Source organism: Notechis scutatus, chromosome Z (assembly GCF_049901735.1).
Source record: "Notechis scutatus isolate UNSWTSFEM ecotype Mainland chromosome Z, rNotScu1.2, whole genome shotgun sequence".
Lineage (NCBI taxonomy): Eukaryota > Metazoa > Chordata > Lepidosauria > Squamata > Elapidae > Notechis > Notechis scutatus.
In genome coordinates this window covers 45,351,326-45,374,811 of record NC_142025.1, presented here as the reverse complement: position 1 = coordinate 45,374,811, position 23,486 = coordinate 45,351,326, and the positions used below count along the sequence as shown (strand labels likewise).

General features: G+C 35.2%; 1 protein-coding gene across 1 annotated transcript in view; it reads right to left on the bottom strand.

Annotated features, from left to right (window-relative positions):
- The window catches only part of CZH10orf67 (chromosome Z C10orf67 homolog), a 109,119-nt gene that overhangs the window by 54,823 nt on the left and 30,810 nt on the right, over nt 1-23,486 (bottom strand). The window contains exons 3-6 of the mRNA XM_087947187.1: nt 20,143-20,263; nt 17,241-17,384; nt 14,615-14,689; nt 12,686-12,832 (exon numbers count right to left, since the gene is read on the bottom strand). Coding sequence (XP_087803313.1) covers nt 12,686-12,832; nt 14,615-14,689; nt 17,241-17,384; nt 20,143-20,263 — 487 coding nt within the window. The remainder of the gene's footprint in view (nt 1-12,685; nt 12,833-14,614; nt 14,690-17,240; nt 17,385-20,142; nt 20,264-23,486) is intronic.

The window sequence follows — 23,486 nt, the reverse complement described above, 5'->3', positions numbered from 1 at the left end:
CATTTTGATCAGGATGGATAAAATTGTTCAAGTATTTTTTAAGTCTTTCTGCCAATATTGAAGCAAAATTTTTATAATCTGCGTTTAGTAAGGAAATAGGTCTATAGTTCTTGATTTGTAATGGATCGGCCTTCTCTTTTGGGACAAGTGTAATATAAGCTTCTGACCATGATTTGGGTATCTTCTTCTTTAACATAACTTCATTCATAACTTCTAGCAATGGAAAGTTCAACGATTCTTGTAGTGTTTTATAAAATTCTGCCGGAAGCCCATCTGGGCCTGGTGCCTTTCCATTGTTTTGCTTCTTGAGTGCTTCAGTTAACTCCATCATCGTTATATTGCTTTCCAACATTGTTTCAATCTCTTTATGTATCTGGGATAGATTAGCATTCTGTAAGTACTGTTTAACTCTTTCCTCATCAATATTCTCTTGTGTGTATAGTTTCCCATAATAGTCTCGTATGATTTCCTTCTTCTCTTTACTACCATAGCAAACTTGGCCTTGGTCATCTATTAATTGCAATATTTTCCTTGATTCTTTCTCCTTTCTCAATTTATATGCTAACCATCTACCTGGTTTATTTGCATCTTCAAAGTAGTTCTGTTTCGCACCTCTAATTTTCTGTGCTAGTTCTTCTTCTTCTATTAGACCCATTTTGTGTTTAATTATATCCATTTTTAACTTAATGTCCTTTTTCTGTGACATTTTCTGTAGTTCTTTTTCCTTTATACTCATCCTCTAATGCCTTAGAGGCTAGTCTTTTCATGGTATTTCTTTTCCTTGTATAGTCTATCATCAAGCCTCTGGCATATGCCTTCATTGTATCCCATATGTTCTGCATTGATGTATCTTCTTTTTTGTTTTATCTAAAGAAGAAAGCCAGTTCTTTCTCCATCCACTGTGTGAAGTCTTTTTCCTTTAATATAGTATTATTTAACGTCTATCTAGATCTTCTTTGTCCTTTCCATTTAATTGTCACTGGATTGCGATCTGCCCAAGTACTTGTTTCAATATTTATTTCTTGAATATTAGCTAACAATGCTGTTGACTTCCATATCTTATCTATCCTGGACCATGATAAATGTCTATTTGAATAGAAGGTGTATTGTTTAGTCTTAGCATTTCTTTCTCTCCATGTATCTTTTAAATTTATTTCATCTATCATTTTAAAAAAAGATTTAGGGAGAGTCTTTCTGTTTTGCTTTGTTGTTTTCTGTGCTGTGTAGTCCAGTTTATTATCTACAATTCCATTAAAATCTCCCATCATAACTATATTAGCATAGTCCAGTTCAATTATTTTCATATGTAATTTTTTTATAAAATTCTTCTTGATTGTCATTCGGGCATAGATTGCAATCAGGAGTGTTTTCGTATTATTGTCCATTATTTCCACCATTAGTATTCTTCCATCGTCATCGGTATAGATCAATTTCGCTGGGATAATATCTTTAATGTATAAAGCCACTCCTCTTTTCTTGCATTGTGTCAAAGAAGTAAATATTTTCCCTAGTTTTGGCTGTATCAGCAATTGTTCATGTTGCTTTTTGATATGTACTTCTTGTAGGCAGATTATATCAAATTTTAATTTCTCTAATTTATGGAAAGTTTTCCTTCTTTTAACAGCTGAGTAAAGTCCATTTATGTTAATTGTAATCAGTTTTTTCTCTTCCATGATTATATTTTGTAGTTAGGTTTAGCAGCTCTCGTAGATCTTGGTTCACGTTGTTCTTTGACTTCCACCTTTCCACCTACTACACCTTCTTCTTTTTCAGTCACCATTTGGCAGTCCTCTTGGAATTCAATTAGTGACATTTCTTTTTCTGCCTCCTCCTCTTTCCCTCCAAAATGTTCAGTGTAAAATAATTCAGCTTTCTCAACTGAGTCAATTCTATGTCTCTGTTCTTGCCATGTGAACATTAAACCTTCTGGAATCAGCCATCTACAATTTACCTCTTTTTAAAGTAGAATTTTCGTCAGAAATCGGTATTCTCTTCTCATCTCTCTCACTCTTCTGGGTACTTGTTTCAGGACCACAATCTCCTTGTCTTTATATTTCAATGTTTTCTCTCTTGCCATTTGCAATATTTGTGTTTTAATGGCTTTCTTTGTAAATCTGATGTGAACTTCTCTTGGCAAGCTATTTCTCATTGCATATCTTATGAAGACTCGATAAACCTCGTCTATTCCATCCATCATCTTCGCTTTAGTTATTTCCAAAGTTTCAGCCAAAATTTCTATCATTGTCTCAGCTAGGTTTTGTCCCTTTTCTTCTTTTTTGGAATATCTCATCATACTTCATCATCATTTGTTGAATGTTCTCCACCTTTTCATCAGTTTTTCCTGTTCTTTGTTCAATGTTCTCTGTTCTCTTTTCAATATTCTCTGTTCTTATTTGTATATTTTGAATTCCTTGCATAATCATCTGCAGCGTCACTTTTTCCTGTTCTTTTTCTTGCTGTATCATCTGCATTGAGCGTTGTCCTCCAGATGGTGAAGAGGAAGTAGAAGTTAAGGAACCAGGAGCTGTTAGTTTCCTACTCATTTCAGACAATTCAAAATCTTCAGCTTCTTCTAGACCTTAATCCACTTGTGAAATAACCAATTGTAATTCCAAGTAAAAATAGTGGGGAAAAAGAAACCAAACAACAACAACAACAAAACAACAACAACAATAATAATAATAATAATAATAAATTCTTCAGGTTCTTGTATACCTTAATCCAATCAATTGGTTAGATAGCAGTAAAAACTCAAAAATGGAAGAAAAGACCATAAAGACACACAAAAAAGAAAAAAATTGTTAAATCCAGAAAAAGGTGGAAAAGTAAAAAAATAAAAAAATAAAACTAAGAGAAAAGAAAAGTTCTTCAGGTTCTTCAACACCTTAATCCAATTAAAAAGTCTCAGGTATAAAAGGAAGCATAAGAAAAAAAAGAAAGCCACCAAAAAAAAACCCAATATGGAAGGTAAATAGAAAAAAAAGATACAAGGGAGGGAGAGAGGAAAAAGAAAAGAGACTACTCCCTTAAAAAGAAAAAAAAGGAAGGAAATCATTAATACTAAAGCTTTTCCTTTAAAATAAAATGCAAACGTAAAAATTAGACTTCAAAAACAAAAAGAAGGGAACGAAGAAGGCGGAGCCTCCTCGCTGACAGATCATAGATCGCATCTCTCTGCAGCTATGGTCTGTGCTCTTTCGTTGGAGAGTCCCGATCATTACGATTAGGGGCTGAAGCTGCCTTGGAGGGGTGGTGGAGTAAGGGGAAGCCGCAAGCCAGGTTGAGGGGAGCCGCATCTCCCCTCCTGGGCTTGGTCTTCCCCCCCCAAAGACGACTGCAGCAGTGGTTTAAAATGGCCATCCTGAAGAGGAGGACTCAGCTGGATTAAGATTTGTGCAGGAGGGAAGAAAGAGGTGGATAACATCTGAACCGGGACAATTGGGCAATACAACTAAACAAAAGTACCCCGGGATTAAGGTAACATGGAATTTTTAAGAAAAGAAAAGTGAGTGGCAAAATTACAAAGGGACAGAAATATATATATATATATATATGGTGTTGTTGTTTGAGTATTTTCCCCGTCATTGTAGTTCTTTTAAAGTTAGTAGCAGTTCAGCAGAATCTCATCTGCCATCATCAGGCTTCTGTATTGTGTCCGTCTGTGGGTCAGACTGACCCACAGACGGACACAATACAGAAGCCTGATGATGGCAGATGAGATTCTGCTGAAACGCTAAGTACAACTTTAAAAGAACTACAATGACGTGGGAAATACCCAACCAAGCCGAACACCATACATGTAAGTACCATGCGAAAACTTAAGAAAACAAATATATATATATATATATATATATATATATATATATATATATATATATATATATATATATATATATATATATATATATATATATATTTCTGATAGCTAAACGGGGCTTCGAACTAGGAAAGGAAGAAACCAGAACTAAAGATTTAATTAAATTGGACTAAAATATTTTGGCAATAAACAGGCATAAAATAAAGCTGGACTTAAGATTGTCAAAAAAATAATAATAATAAAGTTTACAAATTGGAGACTGGACTATGTTGGAATATTGAGGTTCGAAAAACCCTAAATAAAAAATAGGGGAAAAAGGTGAAGACTTTATATAATGGAGAGTGCCACCTTTTGACAAAAACTTGAGCTCAAACAAGGGAAAGCATCCTGTTTCTGAATGAACTTGTGTGGATATAATATTAAAGAAATATTGAAACAAAGTAAGAATCTTAGAAAGTGAAAGCAGAATGAGAATAAAGAAAAAAGTAAGGAAAGACTGACTGTGGGATTGATTGATGTTTTTGGTATAGACCCTGGGCTGGAATAATTGAGAACTTTAGAAGATTAAAAGAAGAAAGAAGGAAAGTAAAAGTGTTTTTTTTGTGGACTTTAACGGTCATAAAATACAAGAGTGTGTAATGATGATATCTCTTCGGGAATTAAAAATGGAACTTAAAAATATGAGAGAATTACTACAGGAAAGAGACTAATAACTTTGTTCTGTGTTAGAAAAAATGGAAATGGCGATTGAAGAACAAGAAGAAAGAGCTTCAGAGGAGGAGGAGTCGACTCAAGAAGAAGACATCTTAAATAGACAACACAAAGAACGCTACAAAGAAGTGGGGAAAGAAGGAGGGTTAAAAAGTTGAGACTTAAGAAGGCAATCAAAAGGGGGAATACCGGTGAAGTTGGGAAAGACAGAAAGACCCAGCAGAAAAGGGGAAAGGAAGATATTAAGAAAGAGAGGGATATAAACTGGAATGAGAAAAGATATGGGGAAAAGAGGGGGAGGAGAAGCAATAAGAAACAGGTGCATGAAATAAAGAAATACAGAATTAGTAAAATTTTGAAAAGAAATTGTTTTTTCAGAGATAATGGTTGATGAATTAAAAAGGGGGTTCTGCAGGGTGACAAGGGGTAATAAGACTATTTCTGCAATTAAAAATATTTAGAAAATAGGATAATATAGATATTGATAACTCTTATTAAAAATTAAGGGGGAAAATATGCTGCGGAATCCAAATGAAAAGATGTAATGATTATTATTGTAACTTCTTAAAAATAATGGATTATTGGGAATCAAGATGAGGGCATAAAGGTATATTTTAACCACTGAGGTTTCACACTCAAAGCAGTAAAAGGGGGGAAACCTATACTCGTGTTTTTTTTTTTAGTGTTAAAACTTGTATTAATTTAGAATTTATAAAAAGAATGTGTAATGGAAAGGAAATATGACAGACTAAAGAACCAACTAAATTAATAAGTCAATATAGACTTATTAAAAAGCAAGGAGAGACATTGGCAACCTACTATTATTATTATTATCATCATTATTATTATTATTATTAGGCAAACACATATTGTTTATCTTTATTTTTAAAATAAATATTAAAGGATTATATTTGAAATAATTGAAATGAAACAAAAAGATGTTTCGATTGAGATTAATGAAAGAGGCTAGAATTAATGTGTTTGTTTCTTTCCTTACTGAAAATTTGGAATGGAAAAGGTAATATAATTAAGTATGCATATATGAATGTATAATTGCTGTCATATTTGTATGTAAAGGTGATGACCCGGAAATATGTTGTCTACTAAAAAGAGATTTTTGTTTTTATGTGAAAATTTGAATAAAACTTGTTTTTTTAAAAAAGACAGACAAAAACAAGTTCCAAAAGGCCAAAAATCCAAATAGCTATTACAAAAAGTAAGCTAGTAAGGAGGGGGTTTGTTAAAGTAAGAAATAGCCCAGCTTAAAAAAAATAAAAAGAGCACACTGCACCTTGTTTAGTTATCCAAGGTTTTGTTGAAATTTATAACTCTCTTCTCCAGAGTCTTATCACCTTTTTTTCTATAAACGTCAACACCAGACTCCAGATATTGATAGAAACCTAGAAGAGCACCTGCAATAATACTCTCCCATGCTCTTCCCTCTATCTTCTCAAACAGCAATGTCCTTGAAAAGAAGTCTCAGTTCTTTCTCAGCTTTGTCTGGTCAAGAAAAACGAGATAAAATATTTCCAAGCCTCTAGTTGGCAGTGTTACAAAGTTTCTTCTGCTTTCATTTCCCCCCTCCTTTTCCAAACAAGATTTAATAAAAATTAATTAAAAAGGGAAAGAGATATTAAAAAAGATGACTAAAAGGGAGTCTCTAGCCTAGAATATTATAAAGTCAAAAAGGAGAGAAAGAATAGGTGGAAGAAGAAAAAAACCAGTCCAGTTTCAAAATATAAAATCATGTGTAGAAAATCCAGCAATGAGAAAAAAAAAATGTTACTTTGACTTCCTGTTTAAAATCGCCACTTAATCACTTCTGTCAAAACTTTTACAGATTCTTTCTTTTCCTTAGGGTGTCCTTTCAAATCTTAAAGTAAAGAAAAAGTTCTCACCAAACTGGCACTTTCTCTTTCCGTTCTCTTTCGTTTCGGAGCTGTCCCAACTTCAGAAGCTTTAATGGCTGCCTCTTTGCCGCTGGCAAAAAGAGCTTCTCCTGGATCTACCAGGGACTTTGCGGTGTCCCTGAGATCGACAGGATGTGCTCTTTACATTCACCATCTCTTTGGGACGGTTTAGATCCGATTGGACTGTCCAGGAGCAAAGATATCGGGAGCGATCTCAGACCTCCAAGATCGCATGCCGTATCGTCGCGACGCCAGCTCCGCCCTCCTCCCATCTTTCGTCATTCTGTTTCTCTGCTTAGGTAAAGAAATATCTCTGAAATGATGTCCCAACAAGGTAAGGTTGCCTAGCTTTGAATAATGATGAAATGGTGAAATGTCAGTCATAATATCACAGTGTAAGTTCTTTTGTTTTGTACTTCACTTGATTAGTATCACTTAATTATGTTTGGGGAAGAGCTTTTATTGTGTTGGTGCAATATACTTTGCTTCATTTGTTTCCTTGCCTCTCAGCAGATGTTTATAATCCCATTTGCAGCCTCCAGAAAACCCTAAGTTGGTTCAGGCAAATTACTAGCAAAATAGCTCTTCTGCTCAATATTAAAAAAAAAAAAAAAAGATGGGGAAAAATCCATAAGGGCCTCACTAGTCTCCAATAAAGATCTGTCTCTAGATGTTCATAAATATAAAGGAATGATCAGTCTGCATTCCCTCTGATGTAGCTACAAAGAAACCCCCCAGTTTCAAGTCACCAGTATCATGACTTAATACCTCTGGACTATGCCTCATTATGGGGCGGGACCTATTCAGAACTGGGGTGCATGAGAAGTGGATGCATGTGAGTGATGGCCTAAGTGAAGTTGCGCATGCACTTGTGTGCCAGCCCACTGCTTGCATGGTTCAGTTCCCCTCTTGGTCTCCCATCTGGGGTGCCATGCCGCAAAGGTTTGGGACGATTAACTTTAATAGGCTTAATAGTTAGCATCTTGGCTGAGACACCAGGAACCACCTTTAGTTGGGGGAAAAAAAAGTAGATTGCATCATAATAACAGCAACAGTAAACAAGAGTGAATTTTCCAGTGAATGGAAGTAAATTACTTTAAAATTCAACCAAGGCTATTTGAATGCAGACATTTAATCCAATTAAGCTGCATTGCAGCTTTGTATTTTAATCCATGCATAGGCTGTGATTTTTTGCATGATTGAAGTTTAACACTAACTCCACCATCCATTACACATAAGAACTGCTAGGAAAACAAATTGTTTACTATGATAAATATATTTTCCAAATCCAAATCTGGGAGCCTACAGGCATCAGCAGGCAGTTCCAGCAAAGAGTTCCAGCTTACCAAAAGTGCTATCACCTTTTTCATTTATTAAAACAGCAATTTACCATTACAAAATAATTGGCTTAGGCTCGGTATATCTCACTATCTGTGTTTTTTATAGCATGAATTGCCTTGATGCAATTTTATTAATTATTAAAACTATTTAATAATTGTACAATGATTATATTTTTATTTTTTATAATTTATTTAATATATACTCTTGCTTTCCATCAAAACAGATGATTAATAATGCCTACTAATAATAAAAGCAAAAAACTATTTATGCTCTTAATTTAAACTATGAAATTATTTCAACCTCAATTAACCAAAATAGAGAAAGTCAACATCTACCCTAATAGCTTCACAATTATTTAGTGAATCACTGCAGTTGTTAATTTAGTAACACAGTTGTTAAGGGAATCTGGCTTTCCCATTGACTTTGCTTGCCAGAAGGACGTAAAAGGCGATCCCTTGACTCTAAGGCACTGCAACCGTCACAGATATGAGACAGCTGACAAGCCGCTGAATTTTATTCATGTGACTGTTGGGATGCTGCTTTGGTCATAAATGTGAAAAATGGTCATTAAGTCACTTTTTTCAATGCCATTGTAACTTTGAAGGTTCACTAAATGAAGTGTTGTAAGACACTTGGCACAGCACAGGACTATCTATATTACTGCCTTCAGATTTAGATCCAATCCAACTCTTAGTTGTTTTTTTATATCACCCCAACTCCTTCCCTTAGGATTTCAGTGTAACTTTACATGGGAAGTTTTCTTCATTTTATTTCAATAACAATCCTGTGAGGTATCTTAGGCTGAAGGGAAGTGACTGGTTTAAACTCACTGAATCAATGTCGGTATGGCTGAGTGTGGACTTAAATATTGATCTAACCACTACTTTCTGTTGGCGAGCTCCCACTAGTGGCTCTAAATCAAATTTTACATTGTGTCTAGAAAACTACCTCCAACTTTTTCTGTGCATTGTAGTATATATCTCATATGTGTGAATTATACTCAAGGAACATGGCTTTTAACTGCAAAGTTCTTTTACAGAATCAGCAAATATTTTAATTGTGACGGGAGGTAGTATTTAAGTTGGATGGCATTAGAATATGTCTCTCTCACACAGAGGGGTGGGGGAGGGAAAGGGAGAGAGGAAGAGAGAGTGTTTTACAGGTGAGCCAGAATAGCACATTGTATTCTCTGGTGAAACTCCGTAATGTAGTTTGAAGTTGTCTTTTAAAATATTTTCCTAGACTTTATTTAAATCAGGAGTTCTGATTCAAAAGTAATTAACAAATTGGTTATAGCAAGTTAAAAGTCACTCAACTTTAGGAAAGAAAAATGCTGGAATTGTTTCCCATCACTGCCTCTAGTCTCCAAGTTGCCCTTTAGAAAGTGAATCCAAACTCTTACACCTTTCACTCTCTTATAATCTTCATTTACCAATACGTACCACACTGCTGATTTTATTCCAGTGTTTTCTGCCTCATAAAAATCTATACAGAAATTACAATGGATGAAAGTAAGTTGAACTGCAAAATCAAAATAGATTTTGCACAAAATCCCATTAGCAGGAACAACAGCTTCTGTAGTCTTTTATAATATTTTTGTTTCTCCTTTCTAAGGAAAAATCTGCATATAAGTATGTTAGTATGATTAGATCCACAAGAGGGAGCTGTTGTACAGGTTTATTATTTAAGGAACAGCAAGAAGGATACAGCATTTCACTTGATTTAATTTAATTTAAATGAGCAAACATAATTAGTTAACACAAGCACACAAACATACAGAGTTATAGAGGTAGTCCTTGACTTGTGACTATTTCCCTAATGAGCATTTGAAGATATAACAGTCTTTTTAAAAAAGTAACTTATGACCTGTTACAACTGATCATCATCCCTGCAGTCATGTGGTTTCATTTTGTATGCTTGGCAATTGATTACCATTTGCAATTGGTTGTAGTCCTACAATAATATGAGGCCGTTTAGCAAAATTTGTTGCCATTTTCTGGCAAAAGATACCCATTGGATACGCTGGATTCAGGCTTACAATGTGATTAACAATCACATATTTTGCTTAACGACCATGTCATTATTATCAAAATTCTGGGCTCAGCTGTGATCATAAGTCGAGGATTTCCTGTAATGTTAGAAAGAGTCATTCCAGCCTAGGGGTGTCAAACTCAATTTAATTGAGGTCTGCATCAGCATTATGGTTGCCCTCAAAAGGCCAGTTGCATGTAAGACTATGAGGTGGGTATGGCTGGGTGGGCGTGGCCGGCTCATGAGCTCCTGTGGCACCGGGACCCACAGTCCAGCCCAGCTGTGCTTCCCCGAGGAGGTGCCTGGCCATGCTTACCTCTTCCTCGAGGCTGCTGCTGTCAGTGCTGCTGCGGGTGAGGTGAGGCAAGGCTGGGCAAGGAGAGGTGGGGCCAAGATGGCGGGGGCCAACCCCCTCGCCATTTCAAGGGAAGCTCTGCAGGCCAGATGTAGCCACATCACAGGCCGGATCCAGCCCTTGAGTTTGATACTACTGTTCCAGCCATTAAGCCCAATTCCTTAATCAATTTCTTTTGCTAAGTTTTGGAGTCTGGCAATGATTTGGAGCTTTTACAATGACTTTGGCCACTGTTTGCTTGTTTTAAAGTGGTAATTGATATTTCATACACTTAAAATTAATTTTAAACTTGTTTTTATTAGATTTTTGTATAAACTGTTAAAAGTTACAACTTAGAGTTACAATTTTCAATACTATTTTTTCTTGTATAATTTGTAGACTAAGGTCCATTGGCACCCTAGGTATAGAAGTTAAGACACACTCTCAGTGTCTAAGCTGAGAAACTTCTAATTCTTCCTTCCACTCATCTCTTACCATCTGCATGTCAAGTTGACTCATTGAAATTAACATAGGTAGGCCTTAACACATGATCACAATTGAACCCAAAATTCTGTTGCTAAGTGAAACATTTGTTAAAATTGAGTTTTCATTTCCATTTTACAATCTTTCCTAGCATAGTTGTTAAGAGAATCACTGCAGTTTTAAGTTAGTTACATAGTTGTTAAGGGAATCTGGATTTTCCATTGATTTTGCTTGTCAGAAGATTGTAAAAAGTAATTACATGACCCTGAGACACTGCAACCATCATAAATATGAGTCAGTTGCCAAGTGATGGAATTTTGATCAGGTAACCATGGGGATACCACAATGATCATAAGTGTGAAACATGGTCAAAAGTAACTTTTTTCAGTGCTGTTGTAACTTTGAACAGTCATCAAAGGAACTGTTGTAACTCAAGAACTACCTGTAATAGTTTTTTTTTAAACTTTTAAAAGATTTAACCAACTGTTTTGTATCTTAGATGTCTGAGAAGCTGAAAATATTACTGGTTTAAACAATGTTGTTAATAGAGGTGTCTAGCTGTCATTATTGCCATTAGATTACATCTGGTAGATGATCATTGTCTCTTAACACATATATTGTCTCTTATCATCATCATCTATCAATTGATCCAAACTCAATATCTGAGATTTCATCCAATTTTTCCATATCACCATCTTTTTTTCCAATTTTTAATGTTGGATTTCCTCATAATATCAATATGGCATGGGAAAAAAAATCAAGATTATTTAAGATATTATATTGCATAGCTTTCTAATTGACACACTTGTTCCCAGAAATACTGTATTTAGATCCTGTCTCTTTAGAATACTGTCTATTAAACAAACTGTGCTCTCTATGTGCATACCAAAGTTGCCCTTGCCTGAAAATTAACATCAATTATTAGCTCCCAGCATTTAATACTTGACAATAGGTAAGTTTGAAGACAAATCTCCTATTTCAGAAAACCAAATCTTCCCTCATTAATTGGTGGTTGCATTTTCTATAAAAAGTATTATCAGAATCAAAGAACCACATACATTTCTAAACTAAGATTTTATGTTATGAAAATATTTTCCAGATGTTTGAATTTGAATGGGATTTTTTCTTGGAGTATAAATTAATTTGGGAATAATCTTCTGGACCTTTTAGTCAAGATCAAGCTAGTATCCTATTGCTTTCTTTTTTTAAATAAAAAAAATTATATTGATCTCTATTTCATTTGTTATTATCTACTCAATTTTCTAACTTTCAAGATTGTTTTAATGTTATCTCTGTCTTTTAAGGTTTTTGCTATTTCCTCCAGTTCAGTGTCAATTCTATTTACTCTGTGCTCCCAGTTATTTATTAAAAAATGACATGGATGACCTTATTTCATTCTGTACCTTCAAAATAGGTAAGTTAATGGTTATTTGAAGATACACAAAAGACCCAGGCTAAGCCAAGGTGAGCTCAATCTAATGACCTAGTGTAGGAGTGTGTGTGTGTGAGAGAGAGAGAGAGAGTGTGTGAGAGAGTGTAAACTCCTCCAACAAAATTGGAAAAAAATATTTTATTTTAAGGCAGATTTATCTTTGATTGCATCGCACCTTGATTGCATCAGTTGGTACAAAATATAGCTGCACAGCCAAAGAATGTCTTATATAACATCTTTACTGCTTGGGCTGCATTGGATGTCAGTCTGCTTCTGGGTCAAGGTATTGGTTATGATTTTTAAGGCCTACCTGACATGACATTAGATTACCTAAGGAATCATCTTCAGTCAGTAAGGCATGTTATGGAAGGTAAAGAATTCCAACTGTGGAATCCAGGAACAGAAACTTTTCTGCCATTGCCTTCATCTTGTGCAACATTTCCTTCCAGAGGTGAGGCAGGCGTTCACTCTCCTTACTTTCCAGAGAGTTATACAAATATGGCTCTGCAGACTTGCTTGGATATCAGACAGGAGCACATAAATGTGGGGTTGACTAGACCACAAACCTCAATGAAGCAATCCTACAACTGGCCTAATGTCTTTAATGGCTGTGAAAAACAACATACCTTTTCATCTCTCATGTCTTTCTCTTCCTCTAACAGCGCTGTTAAATATTCAATTTTATCTGCTTGCTCATCAATGATTCTCCTTAACTTATCTATTTTTGCAGCTGATAAATCCACTTTACATTGTTCATCAACTTGTGCATATTTCTGTCAAAACAAAAGGAGGAATAATAAGAGATCCCATTATAGTTAGTTGCCCAGTTACAACAACACGAGCAGCTTCAGGAGGCATATGGTTTATGAATGTGTTTTACCATTCTTTTTGGTTTGAATCTAAAGAAAAAGAATAAGAGCTTTTGTGTTTATTTCAATTATGAGGTGGCCAAGGAAGATGAGGGAAAGGTCTGATATTTTATGATACAGCAGTTTGTGTCCCACCAACCCCCCAAACTTTAATTAACTCACAAGATAAAACATCTTGAAGAAATTATTTCCCTGGGAGAGGGGAGATGTTCAGATTAGGAAACAGTGGCAATCACTGCAGAAGAGGATAAATATTTACTAATTTAATAAATTTATCTAGTGCCCATCTAACCAAACGTGACTCTGGACTTAACTAACAATTAAAAGAATGTTTCAGCAGTTAAAAGAAACCCCTATAAAATATAAATTAAAGCAATGAAGCAGGAGGGGAACATCCATCTAATTCAATACGACCATCCTGTGGAATCCCCCATGGGACCCAAAGCTGCTGGAAAAGCCACGTTTTCAGGGCCTTCCAAAAGACTAACAGGGATAGAACTAACTCCCCCTCCGGAGGCGGCATGATGTTTTAGAGGGCAGAAGCCACAGCAGAAAAAACACACTGCCCGGGTCCCATCAGATAGAACTGTTTAGCAAACAGGACATGCAACACACCCATCCTTCTGGCTTTGATGGGATAGGCGGATAGTGTTCCCTCATATAGCCTGACCCCATGCCATGTAGCCCTTCAAAAGTCAGCACCTTGAATTGCGCCTGGAAGCAAACCAACAGCCAATGCAGTTCATGGAATGGAATATAATGAGTGCCATCCTAGAGGCACACATAACTAACGTAAAGGGGAGGAAATACAATGGCTGTACTTCCAGCTTACAACAGTTAAACCCTAAACCACCACCTATTTAACAGCTAAATTTGGGATAAATAGGAGGGGCCTTAAATCCATGCAGTCCAGCATTGAATGTCACAGTGGCCTGCTGGATGAGTCAGTGAAACTGTCAAATATAAATTAGAGTATGATAGCACCTTTCACTTTTAGCAGTCAGCATGTAAGACTTGCAGCTTACAATTCAGAATGTAATGAACAACTAACTACCCATATTTATAGCCACTGACAGTATTAGCTTCCATAAACTAATACAATCCTCTTCGAAACCATAGTTTCTGTCATTACCATGCATATCTCTTTTGAATGTATTTCAGTAGATGGAATGGCAATGTTTAGGTGGGATTCGGGAAGCCAATGTATTCCAGTGGTCCTGTTACTCTTATGTAAAAATTGCTTTAAATAATGATTGGGCAATCACAACATCTACATAAGAGAACCTCACATGTTTCCACATTGCTCCTTTAGACTTTCAGATTGTTTCACTTACGTGTTGTTTTATCAATTCAGGTTCTTGATCAGAAAGTTAAAACATTGAGAGAATTTGCTTCAAATACCAAATTTAATCTAGTAAATATAAGTAAGCTATCTCCCTCTACTTTTTTTTGTATTTAAATTTTACATGGCCTGACTCCAAGTGACTCTGGCCAATTCACGAACACAGAAAAATAGCAATAAAAGAACAGTACAATAAAGGCACAGAATGAAAAAGATGGTAAAACCAGGTAATAATGAAAAACATATGATTTAGAAAAACTTCCAACCACTTTAATAAAAATCAGAGCAAAGAACATACAATATATTGTATTAGATGCCTCAAGTAAACATAATCAAAAACTCACTGAATAGTTCATTTTAAGAATAGCAAGTGCATCACTTAATTGTTGTTGGTAGCTATAACGTGTTTTCATTTCTTTCTGTAATTAAAAAAAAAGAATTCATATTTGCATAAAGTATTAAATTAAATTAAATAAATAATCCCCATTATAGAAAAAAAAGTTCTTATCAAATTTCCATATATATATATATATATATATATATATATATATATATATATATATATATATATATATATATATATATATATATATATATATATTTGTTTTCTTAAGTTATATATATAAAAGTATGGAGCTACTCCATAGTGTGACCCATAAGTCAATTTGTCTGGAGGTCTCTCCTTCATGATCTTGGCAAACTCTCAGAGTGCACACCATAAGAATTTTAATCTAGCATATCTGGATGCTTCCTGATTAAGGAAGACATGACTGAATTTGATCGATCTGACTCCTAATATTGTTGAGACTTATACACAAAATTATCTACTACAATGTCCTTCCAGTCAATGACTACTTCAGTTTCAACCACAACAATACAAGAGCACACAACAGATACAAACTCAATGTAAACCGCTTCAAACTGGATTGCAGAAAGTACGACTTCAGCAACAGAGTGGTCAATGCCTGGAATGCACTACCTGACCCTGTTGTTACATCCTCTAATCCCCACTCCTTTAACCTCAAGATATCCACTATTGACCTCACCCCATTCCTCAGAGGTCTGTAAGGGGCGTGCATAAGTGCCTACTGTCCCTGTCCTATTCTCCTCATTTATTCGTAGCTATTTCCTGTATTCTTACTCATCTTTATATTGATACCTATTATCTTGTAAGCGATTAACAAATCAAATCAATCAATAAATAAAACACTTCTGGCTGCCAGTCTTGGAAAGCCTGAGTTATGAGATCCTGTGTAAAATAATCAAGGGAAAAATCATGAAATATAAACATTCTTTTTCCACATACCGTATGAAGGGAACAGGGGGAAATTAAGGCTAATTTGTGTATTTTCTCTGCTGTGTAGTAAGTTAGTGATCAAGTTTGGGCATGGAAGAACAACTGAAGAAGAAATAATTAACAGGTAGTCCTCAACTTATGATTACAACTGAGCTCAAATTTTTATTGCTAAGCATGATAGCTGTTAAGTGAGTTTTGCCCAGTTTTATGACCTTTCTTGCCACAATTGTTAAGTGAATGACTCAATTGCTAAGTTAGTAACATGGTTGTTAAGAGAATCTGGCTTTCCCATTGACTTGCTCATCAGAAGGTCACAAAAGATGATCACATGACCCTGGGACACTGCAACTGTTATAAATATCAACCAGTTGTCAAGTATCCCAATTTTGATCATGTGACCATGGTGCAACGATTGTAAGTATGAACAATGCACATAAATCATCCTTTTCGGTGCCGTTGTAACTTCGAACAGTCATTTAAACAAAATATTTTAAGTTGAGAACTATCTGTATGGTCCTTCGTGAGATAAGGAATTAGTTTTGAAAACACAAAGGACCTTAATGCAGCTCCAATGTCACTTAAGGTCAGCGGGCTGCCTGAATTTTAGGGCTGACTTACAATACTAAATCTTCAGTTTTGGTCACCACAATGTAAAAAAGATGTTGAGACTCTAGAAAGAGTGCAGAGAAGAGCAACAAAGAGAAGAGCAACAAAGGGACTGGGGCAGTGGTGGTATTCAAATTTTTTTACTACTAGTTCTGTGGGTGTAGCTTGGTGGATGTGGCTTGGTGGGCATGGCATGGGAAGGATACTGTAAAATCCCAATTTCCACCCTACTCCAGGGGAAGGATATACTGCAAAATCTCCATTCCCTCCCCACCCCACTAACCTGCTTTCCAGCTCCGTTCTCCTGTGCAAGGCAACAAAAGACCCAGCTAATCAGCCAGGACTCGGGAGGCAGACAACAGATGGGGCAGGGCCAGACAGAGGTGGTATTTGCTGGTTCTCCGGACTACTCAAAATTTATGCTACTGGTTCTCCAGAACACATCAGAACTGGCTGAATACCACCTCTGGACTGGAGGCTAAAACATATGAAGAATGGTTATTGGAATTGGGTATGTCTAGTTTAATAAAAAGAAGGACGAGGGGTGACATGATAGTAGCATTCCACAAAGAAGAGGGAGTCAAGCTATTCTCCAAAGCACCTGAGGGCAGGACAAGAAGCAATGGGTGGAAACTAATCAAGGAGAGAAGCAACTTAGAACTAAGGAGAAATTTCCTGACAATTAGAACAATTAACCAGTGGAACTATTTGCCTCCAGAAGTTGTGAATTCTCCAACACTGGAAGTTTTTAAGAAGAGATTAGATAACCATTTGTCTGAAATGGTTTCGGGTTTCCTGCCTGAGCAGTGGATTGGACTAGAAGACCTCCAAGGTCTCTTCCAATTTTGTCTATTCTATTCTATTCTGTTCTTCTGCTTTATCATCTTCTCTTTCTCTTCTTCCTCCTCCTTAAAGAAAGTTCTAAACAATTTAAATAATCAACACTCACTTTTATATTAATTGGATTGGTCTTTTGTAATTATCTGGTTATTCTTTCATGAGCTATTTATAAACAGCACAGAAGCAATCATGGGTGCAAACTGAAGATGAAGGACATTAAATTGTACCTGCTTATAAAGTTTGTCAATGTCTTCCAGTCGGTCAGTTATCTCTAGCCAGAGTTTGGATGAATATTCCTGTATTTTTTCCTCATACTGTATTTTCAGAATATTTTTATACATTGCAAAGTCATCACAGAGAGAGTATGCAAACTAAAAATTCAAAAAAGATAAATGTTAAATAAATTCATAATTTATTTTGGAACTGTTGTGATTACGAAAAGTGGATACTGACTATGATGGATTTATTTACTTTGGTTTCACTTTCTACCTCAATGTTTTGTGGGTAATTGAAAATAAAGAAGAAATAATATGAAAGCTGATCAAAAATGCAAATGTAAATATCAGTGAAGCAAAGATCTTTACAAATATTGAAGTATAATGATGACCAAAGACATATGAATCCCATACAGATTTTATATATGAACTAGCCTTATCTAAACAAGGGCAATTAATCACATGGACTGCAACAATTCAATGTAATTCTTTTTTATTAAATAAATTTTATTAAGTTTCCAAATTTTAAAAACATAAAATAAAACTTTGTACATTGTTATCAACATCAAGGCATCTTTTGCATCTCCTCACATTTTTCAGCATACGTATTTACTTATTCCTTTACCACTACATCTTACTCTTACTATAAATCAATATCTTTTACATCTCAATCTTCTCCATGGTATATTTACATATTTACATATTCTCTCATTCTTTTCCTAATTGCCATTTTATTTTATTTTTATTTCTAAACCACTCATACCATGCATACCAGGCCCTATAATAAATTGAATCCTCTCTGTCTTTTATTTTCATCATAAGCCATCATCATCTCTATACAATCTATTATTTTTTTTATAACCATGCCTTCCGGTGGAAACCTTTTTTCCTTCCAGAGTTGTGCGTACGAAATCCTTGCAGCTGTTAATATATGTAACATAATGTATCTATTTTATTGCATTTTTGTGTTATTATACCTAATAAAAAATTTCCGGATTAAATTCAATTTTCTGATTCGTGATTTTTTCTATCCATTGTCTAATTGTATTCCAATATTTTTTCACTTCCTGGCATATACACCAGGTATGAAGATAAGTGCCTTTTTCTTTTCCACATTTCCAACAATTTGAGTCTGAATTAAACATTTTGCCAGTCTAGCGGGAGGAAGGTAGAACATTTTGTATCTGTAGAACATTTTGTATTGATTTTCCTTGTATGCTGTAGATGTAATTAGTTTGTAATTTGATCCCCATATTCTCTCCCAATTTTTTATATTGTGGTCTATATTGTGGCCAACATTTTTTGCCTATACCACCACCGTCTCTTTGACCACCTCCTCTTCCATTTTAAAATCTAATAGAAAGTTACACATTCTTGAAATCATTTTCTTTTCAATTTCTTGTAGAATTTTATCTAATTGATGCTTTTCCATGCAGAAACCAAATTGTTCTTTGTCCTTCTGATATCTCACCTGAATTTGCATGTATGGCCACCAATCTATCTTTATATTTTGTTGCTCTAATTCTTGTCTCATTTTTAATCTTCCTTGTGTGTCTAATAGGCCTTTGTAATTCCTCTTTTTTCCCAGATCTATTGCATTTGGGTAGATTTGTGCTTCCATAGTTGACAGCCAGTTTGGTATTTTAGTATAATGATTCTTTTTAATCTTGTTCCATGTCCGAATTCATGAATCTCTAATCATGTGTCTCTGAAAATATGCATGCTGTTTACATTTCACATCCCATAGGAAACTATGCCACCCTCTCTGCAAGTCGTGATACTCTTCTATTTTCCAGGTTGATCCAATCTTTAATACATACCATTGCCGCAGCCTGATGATACATTTCCCAGTCAGGGAGTCCAAAGCCACCCCTTTCTCTTTTGTCCTGTAACAATTTCATTTTTATCCTAGCTTTTTTCCCATCCTAAACAAATTTACTTATTATTCGATGTAATTCTCTAAAAAAAGTTTTATCCAATCTTATTGGTACAGTTTGAAAAAGATATACCATTTTTGGTAGGGTAGACATTTTAATTGCCGCAATTTTCCCCAGTAGTGATAGCTGTAATTTCCCCCACATTTCCAATTCTTTTTTGATTTGTATTATTAATTTGTCATAGTTAACTTTTTTGATTGAAGAGCATCTTGCTGTTAACCAAATGCCTAAATATTTTACCTTTTTCACACTTTGCATTCCCAATTTTCCTTCTAATTCTTTTTTTTGCTTATCTTTTAAATTTGTAGTCAATAATTTTGTTTTGTTTTTATTAATCTTAAGGCCTGTGACCTTGCCAAATTCCTCTATTTCCTTTATTAATTTTACTCCTGTATCCTCTGGATCTTCCCCCCCCCCAAAAAAAAACCTATATCATCGGCAAATGCCTGGACCTTATAGTGCTCCTTTTTAATTAAAGTCCCTTTAATTTCTACATTTTTCCTAACGTTTTCCAATAAGTTTTCTAAGGTAAGAATAAAGAGAAGGAGTGACAGTGGGCATCCCTGCCTTACTCCCTTGTTGATCTTGAATGTTTCCATCTGTCACCGTTCATTATTACACTGGCCATCTGTGTCATATAAATTGTCGAAATCAGTTTAATAGATTTATTGCCGAATTGCATGCTTTTTAATTGTTGTATTATGAACTGCCAATTAGCATTGTCAAATGCCTTTTGCGCATTGAGGAAGACCATTGCCAATTGTTTTCCTGGGTTTGCTTCATAATATTCTATTATATTCAATACCATTCTGGTATTACTTTTAATTTGTCTATTCGGTAAGAATCCGTTTTGGTCAATTCAATGTAATTTAATGTACTCTCTAACTTCAAACTGGAGACTTATAATAAAACAAGGCAAGGTAAAAAGCACAATAAAGATAAAAAGGTAATATCTGAAAAATGGTAATTAAAGTTACCTCTAATAAAGTTCTTGTCATTGCTGTAGACTGTTTTAGATCTCCTACTTCACTTATCTCAGTTTGGGTGGCATGATCAGAGATGAGAAAACCTATTTTTAGGTCCTCTGAAATGCAAGGCCTGCAGATTTTTTAAAATAAAAAAGTAGCTACTTTAAACAGCAGATAAGCTTTGCCTAATAGAAATTAGCATTTTAATGTAGAAAATAATCCATCTTCAGTATTATAAACAGTATTATAAATTAATTCCCATATATCTTCAAGCAAGCCTCTTTGTAGTTCCTTGGTTTTCAACTTGAATACAATGCTTTTGATGATTGATCTCATACTTCGTTTTTGTTTTTATTCTGCAGTAGAATGTTATAATTCTCTCATTTGGAAGATGGTATAGCTAGGAAGTAGCTAAGGTAAAGAGCCCTTTACACAATCAGAACTTTTATTCCTAATAGTAATGTGAAGTGGCTTGCCATTTCATTTTCTTCCTAAGTTTTTTTTTTAAGTTTCTCAATCTAGCCTCTGGAGTTTGCTAAGCATTTTGGCTAAATGTTAACCAGGTCTAATTCACTACTTTATCTTTTTGAAATTAGCTCAGGTTAGCTGTGTGCTGCCACCTGATGGGCATTAGAATAACAGATATGAAATTGTCTAAAGTAAATTCCAGATTTAATTCAGGGCATTTCTTAAAACAGCAGATGATATGGAAAATCTACATTTGAAATCTAGATAACTGCATCCAGTACAATTTGCCCATCTAACCTATGAATGAGTAACTGTCTGACCAGGTAATTTACATAATGCTCTATTCCAATACAAACCCATTTCAAACAAAAAGATGTAACCAATAATTCCCACAAAGAACAACAAAAATTAGGGATGCAAGATAAACTCAAAAACTTAAATTTAATTCCTTTCAATCAGGGTCAGCGCACAGCTCTTTCCCAATTGTTTAAGACCCATGTACTCAACATACCCAGCTCATGTTACCCAAGATAAACTCTTTCCTCTTATAAACTAGACTCCCATTTTCATGTATCTCTAGCCTACCCTAATGTTCTTTGAATCCCACCCCCTTCCACCTTAGTCTTTCTCTTTCTGGTTGTGTCCACACAACATGTTTTTCTAGGTGTAATTACTATGGTTTACTCATTTCAGTTTCCTGGGTTCCCAGTGAATGAATGAATCTAAACCGAGAAGCTAGGATTGCCGAACATATTAGACCAAAATGTGATTGACTAATTCGTGGTTCAGTGGGATTTGTAAACACAGAATCTATTTACGCAGCTAACCAGCCCACTTAGATATGTCAATGAGTCATCTTCAGTGCTCAAATAGTTTCTATGTTGATGTCATATCTATCCATTGCCTGGTTCTTGCAAAAGCAGGTCATATAACCAAGCCAATACATAATAAATATTCTAGTTCCAACATATTTGGAGTTCTACTTAGACATAAGCCCATATCAAAGAAGAACACTAAATACTTATATAAGCAGCAATGTATGACATGTGTATTATGCATAGAAGTCTTAAAATACAATATAGAAATGACAAGTTTTCTTTCTTTCTGTCTATGAGAATCATATCATATATTGTAGTTAAAGTTTTTACATTCAATGTAAAAACTTGAGTGAAATAGATGACTGCTGTTCCATTAAGTGACCCACAGATCTGCAACCTTTAAAGCAAGGGTCTTCAAACTTGACAGCTTTAAGACTTGTGGACTTCAAATCCCAGAATTCCTCCTTCATTCATGTTAGCTCAGGAATTCTGGGGGTTGAGGTCCACAAGTCTTAGATTTGCCAAGTTTGAAGACCCTTGTTTTAAAGGAAGAAACCTAAATCTGGAGAGGCTCCACCTACTGTGGCTGGGAAAAATGAGGATAAAATCTGTCCTTCTCAACTATTTATGAGTGTTGGAGTCACTACTATCTTTTATATTACTGGTTTTGGCTCTGAACACTGATTCTTAGTTAGCTGAATGTTTAGTCTTGGTTTACAATTCTTGTCTCTTTCTATGCAGGGGTTTATGGCTCAGCCATAAAAATAAGTTATTTCTGCATATGATATATTTATGATTTGTGTGTGTGTGTGTGAGAGAGAGAGAGAGAGAAAGAGACAGAGACAGAGAGACAGAGGGAGACAGAGACAGAGACTACAGCACTAAACCTGCCCTAGCACAGGGGGCTTTTAGATCAAAATCCGCCTCATTTTGTAGCCATACAGCCACACTATAAAATGTGGAGAAAGCTAGGATAATACCTAAAACTGAATTTAGTTCAGGTTGATTGAATGCAGCTTATATTAGCTACTTATGTACTTACTAGCATTCACCTTCAGTTACATTAGACTTTTCAAGTTGATAGACTTAGATACATTTTTGGGGCCCATATGTTGCCTGACACTGGATTAAATAATTTAACTATCTTGTGCCTTCAAGTGGTTCTCTAAAGAGTCTGCACTCTAAGCTAACTGTGTATACATGATTCATCATATTGACATTTTCAGCCTACAACAGCATAAAACATTCTTCAGAAGTATTTAGGAAAGATTTGTTGCTTCCTTAATGGCCATTGTCAATTTATATGAAAAGCCTGTTATTTTCCTCAGCAAGGTCTTGTATGGACAGTTCGTAATGTCTATATATCTTGATGGTGGAAACTATCCAAAGATTCCCTGGCTTTGGCAGTTTTGATGAACAGATGCACACAGTGACTCCTTAGTCTTCTGACCATCAAATCAGACTGAGTCAACATGTACGTCACCCAAGCTAAACTTAGCTCATTCAGAAAGAGAACTCTTAATGCAAAACTATAATAAGACACATGATAATGCCATTCTTAAAATGTCTTCTGTGTCAAACAGCTCCTTGACATAATTGCTCCTAGTTTGTGTTATATAAGTGATTCCCTGTGTGTGAATTTGTGCCATATCAGAATCACATCTGATACCTGTACAATTAACACACAGCTGTGTGCTTTCTCCACTTCTCTTCTCCCTATATACCAATGACTGCATCTCAAATGATCCATCTGTTAAAATACTGAAGTTTGCAGATGACACAACAGTGATTGGTCTCATTTGAGACAATGACGGATCTACATACAGACAGGAGGTTCTACAATTTGCCTCGTGGTGTAACTGGAACAATCTGGAACTGAACACACTCAAAACTGTAGAAATGGTGGTAGCCTTTAGAAGAAACCCTCCCATATTACCACCTCTTACAATGCTAGACAACACAGTATCAACAGTAGGTTCAAATTTCTAGGTTCTACTATAGCACATGACCTAAAATGGACACCTAACATCAAAAACATCATCAAAAAAGCACAATAAAGAATGTTCT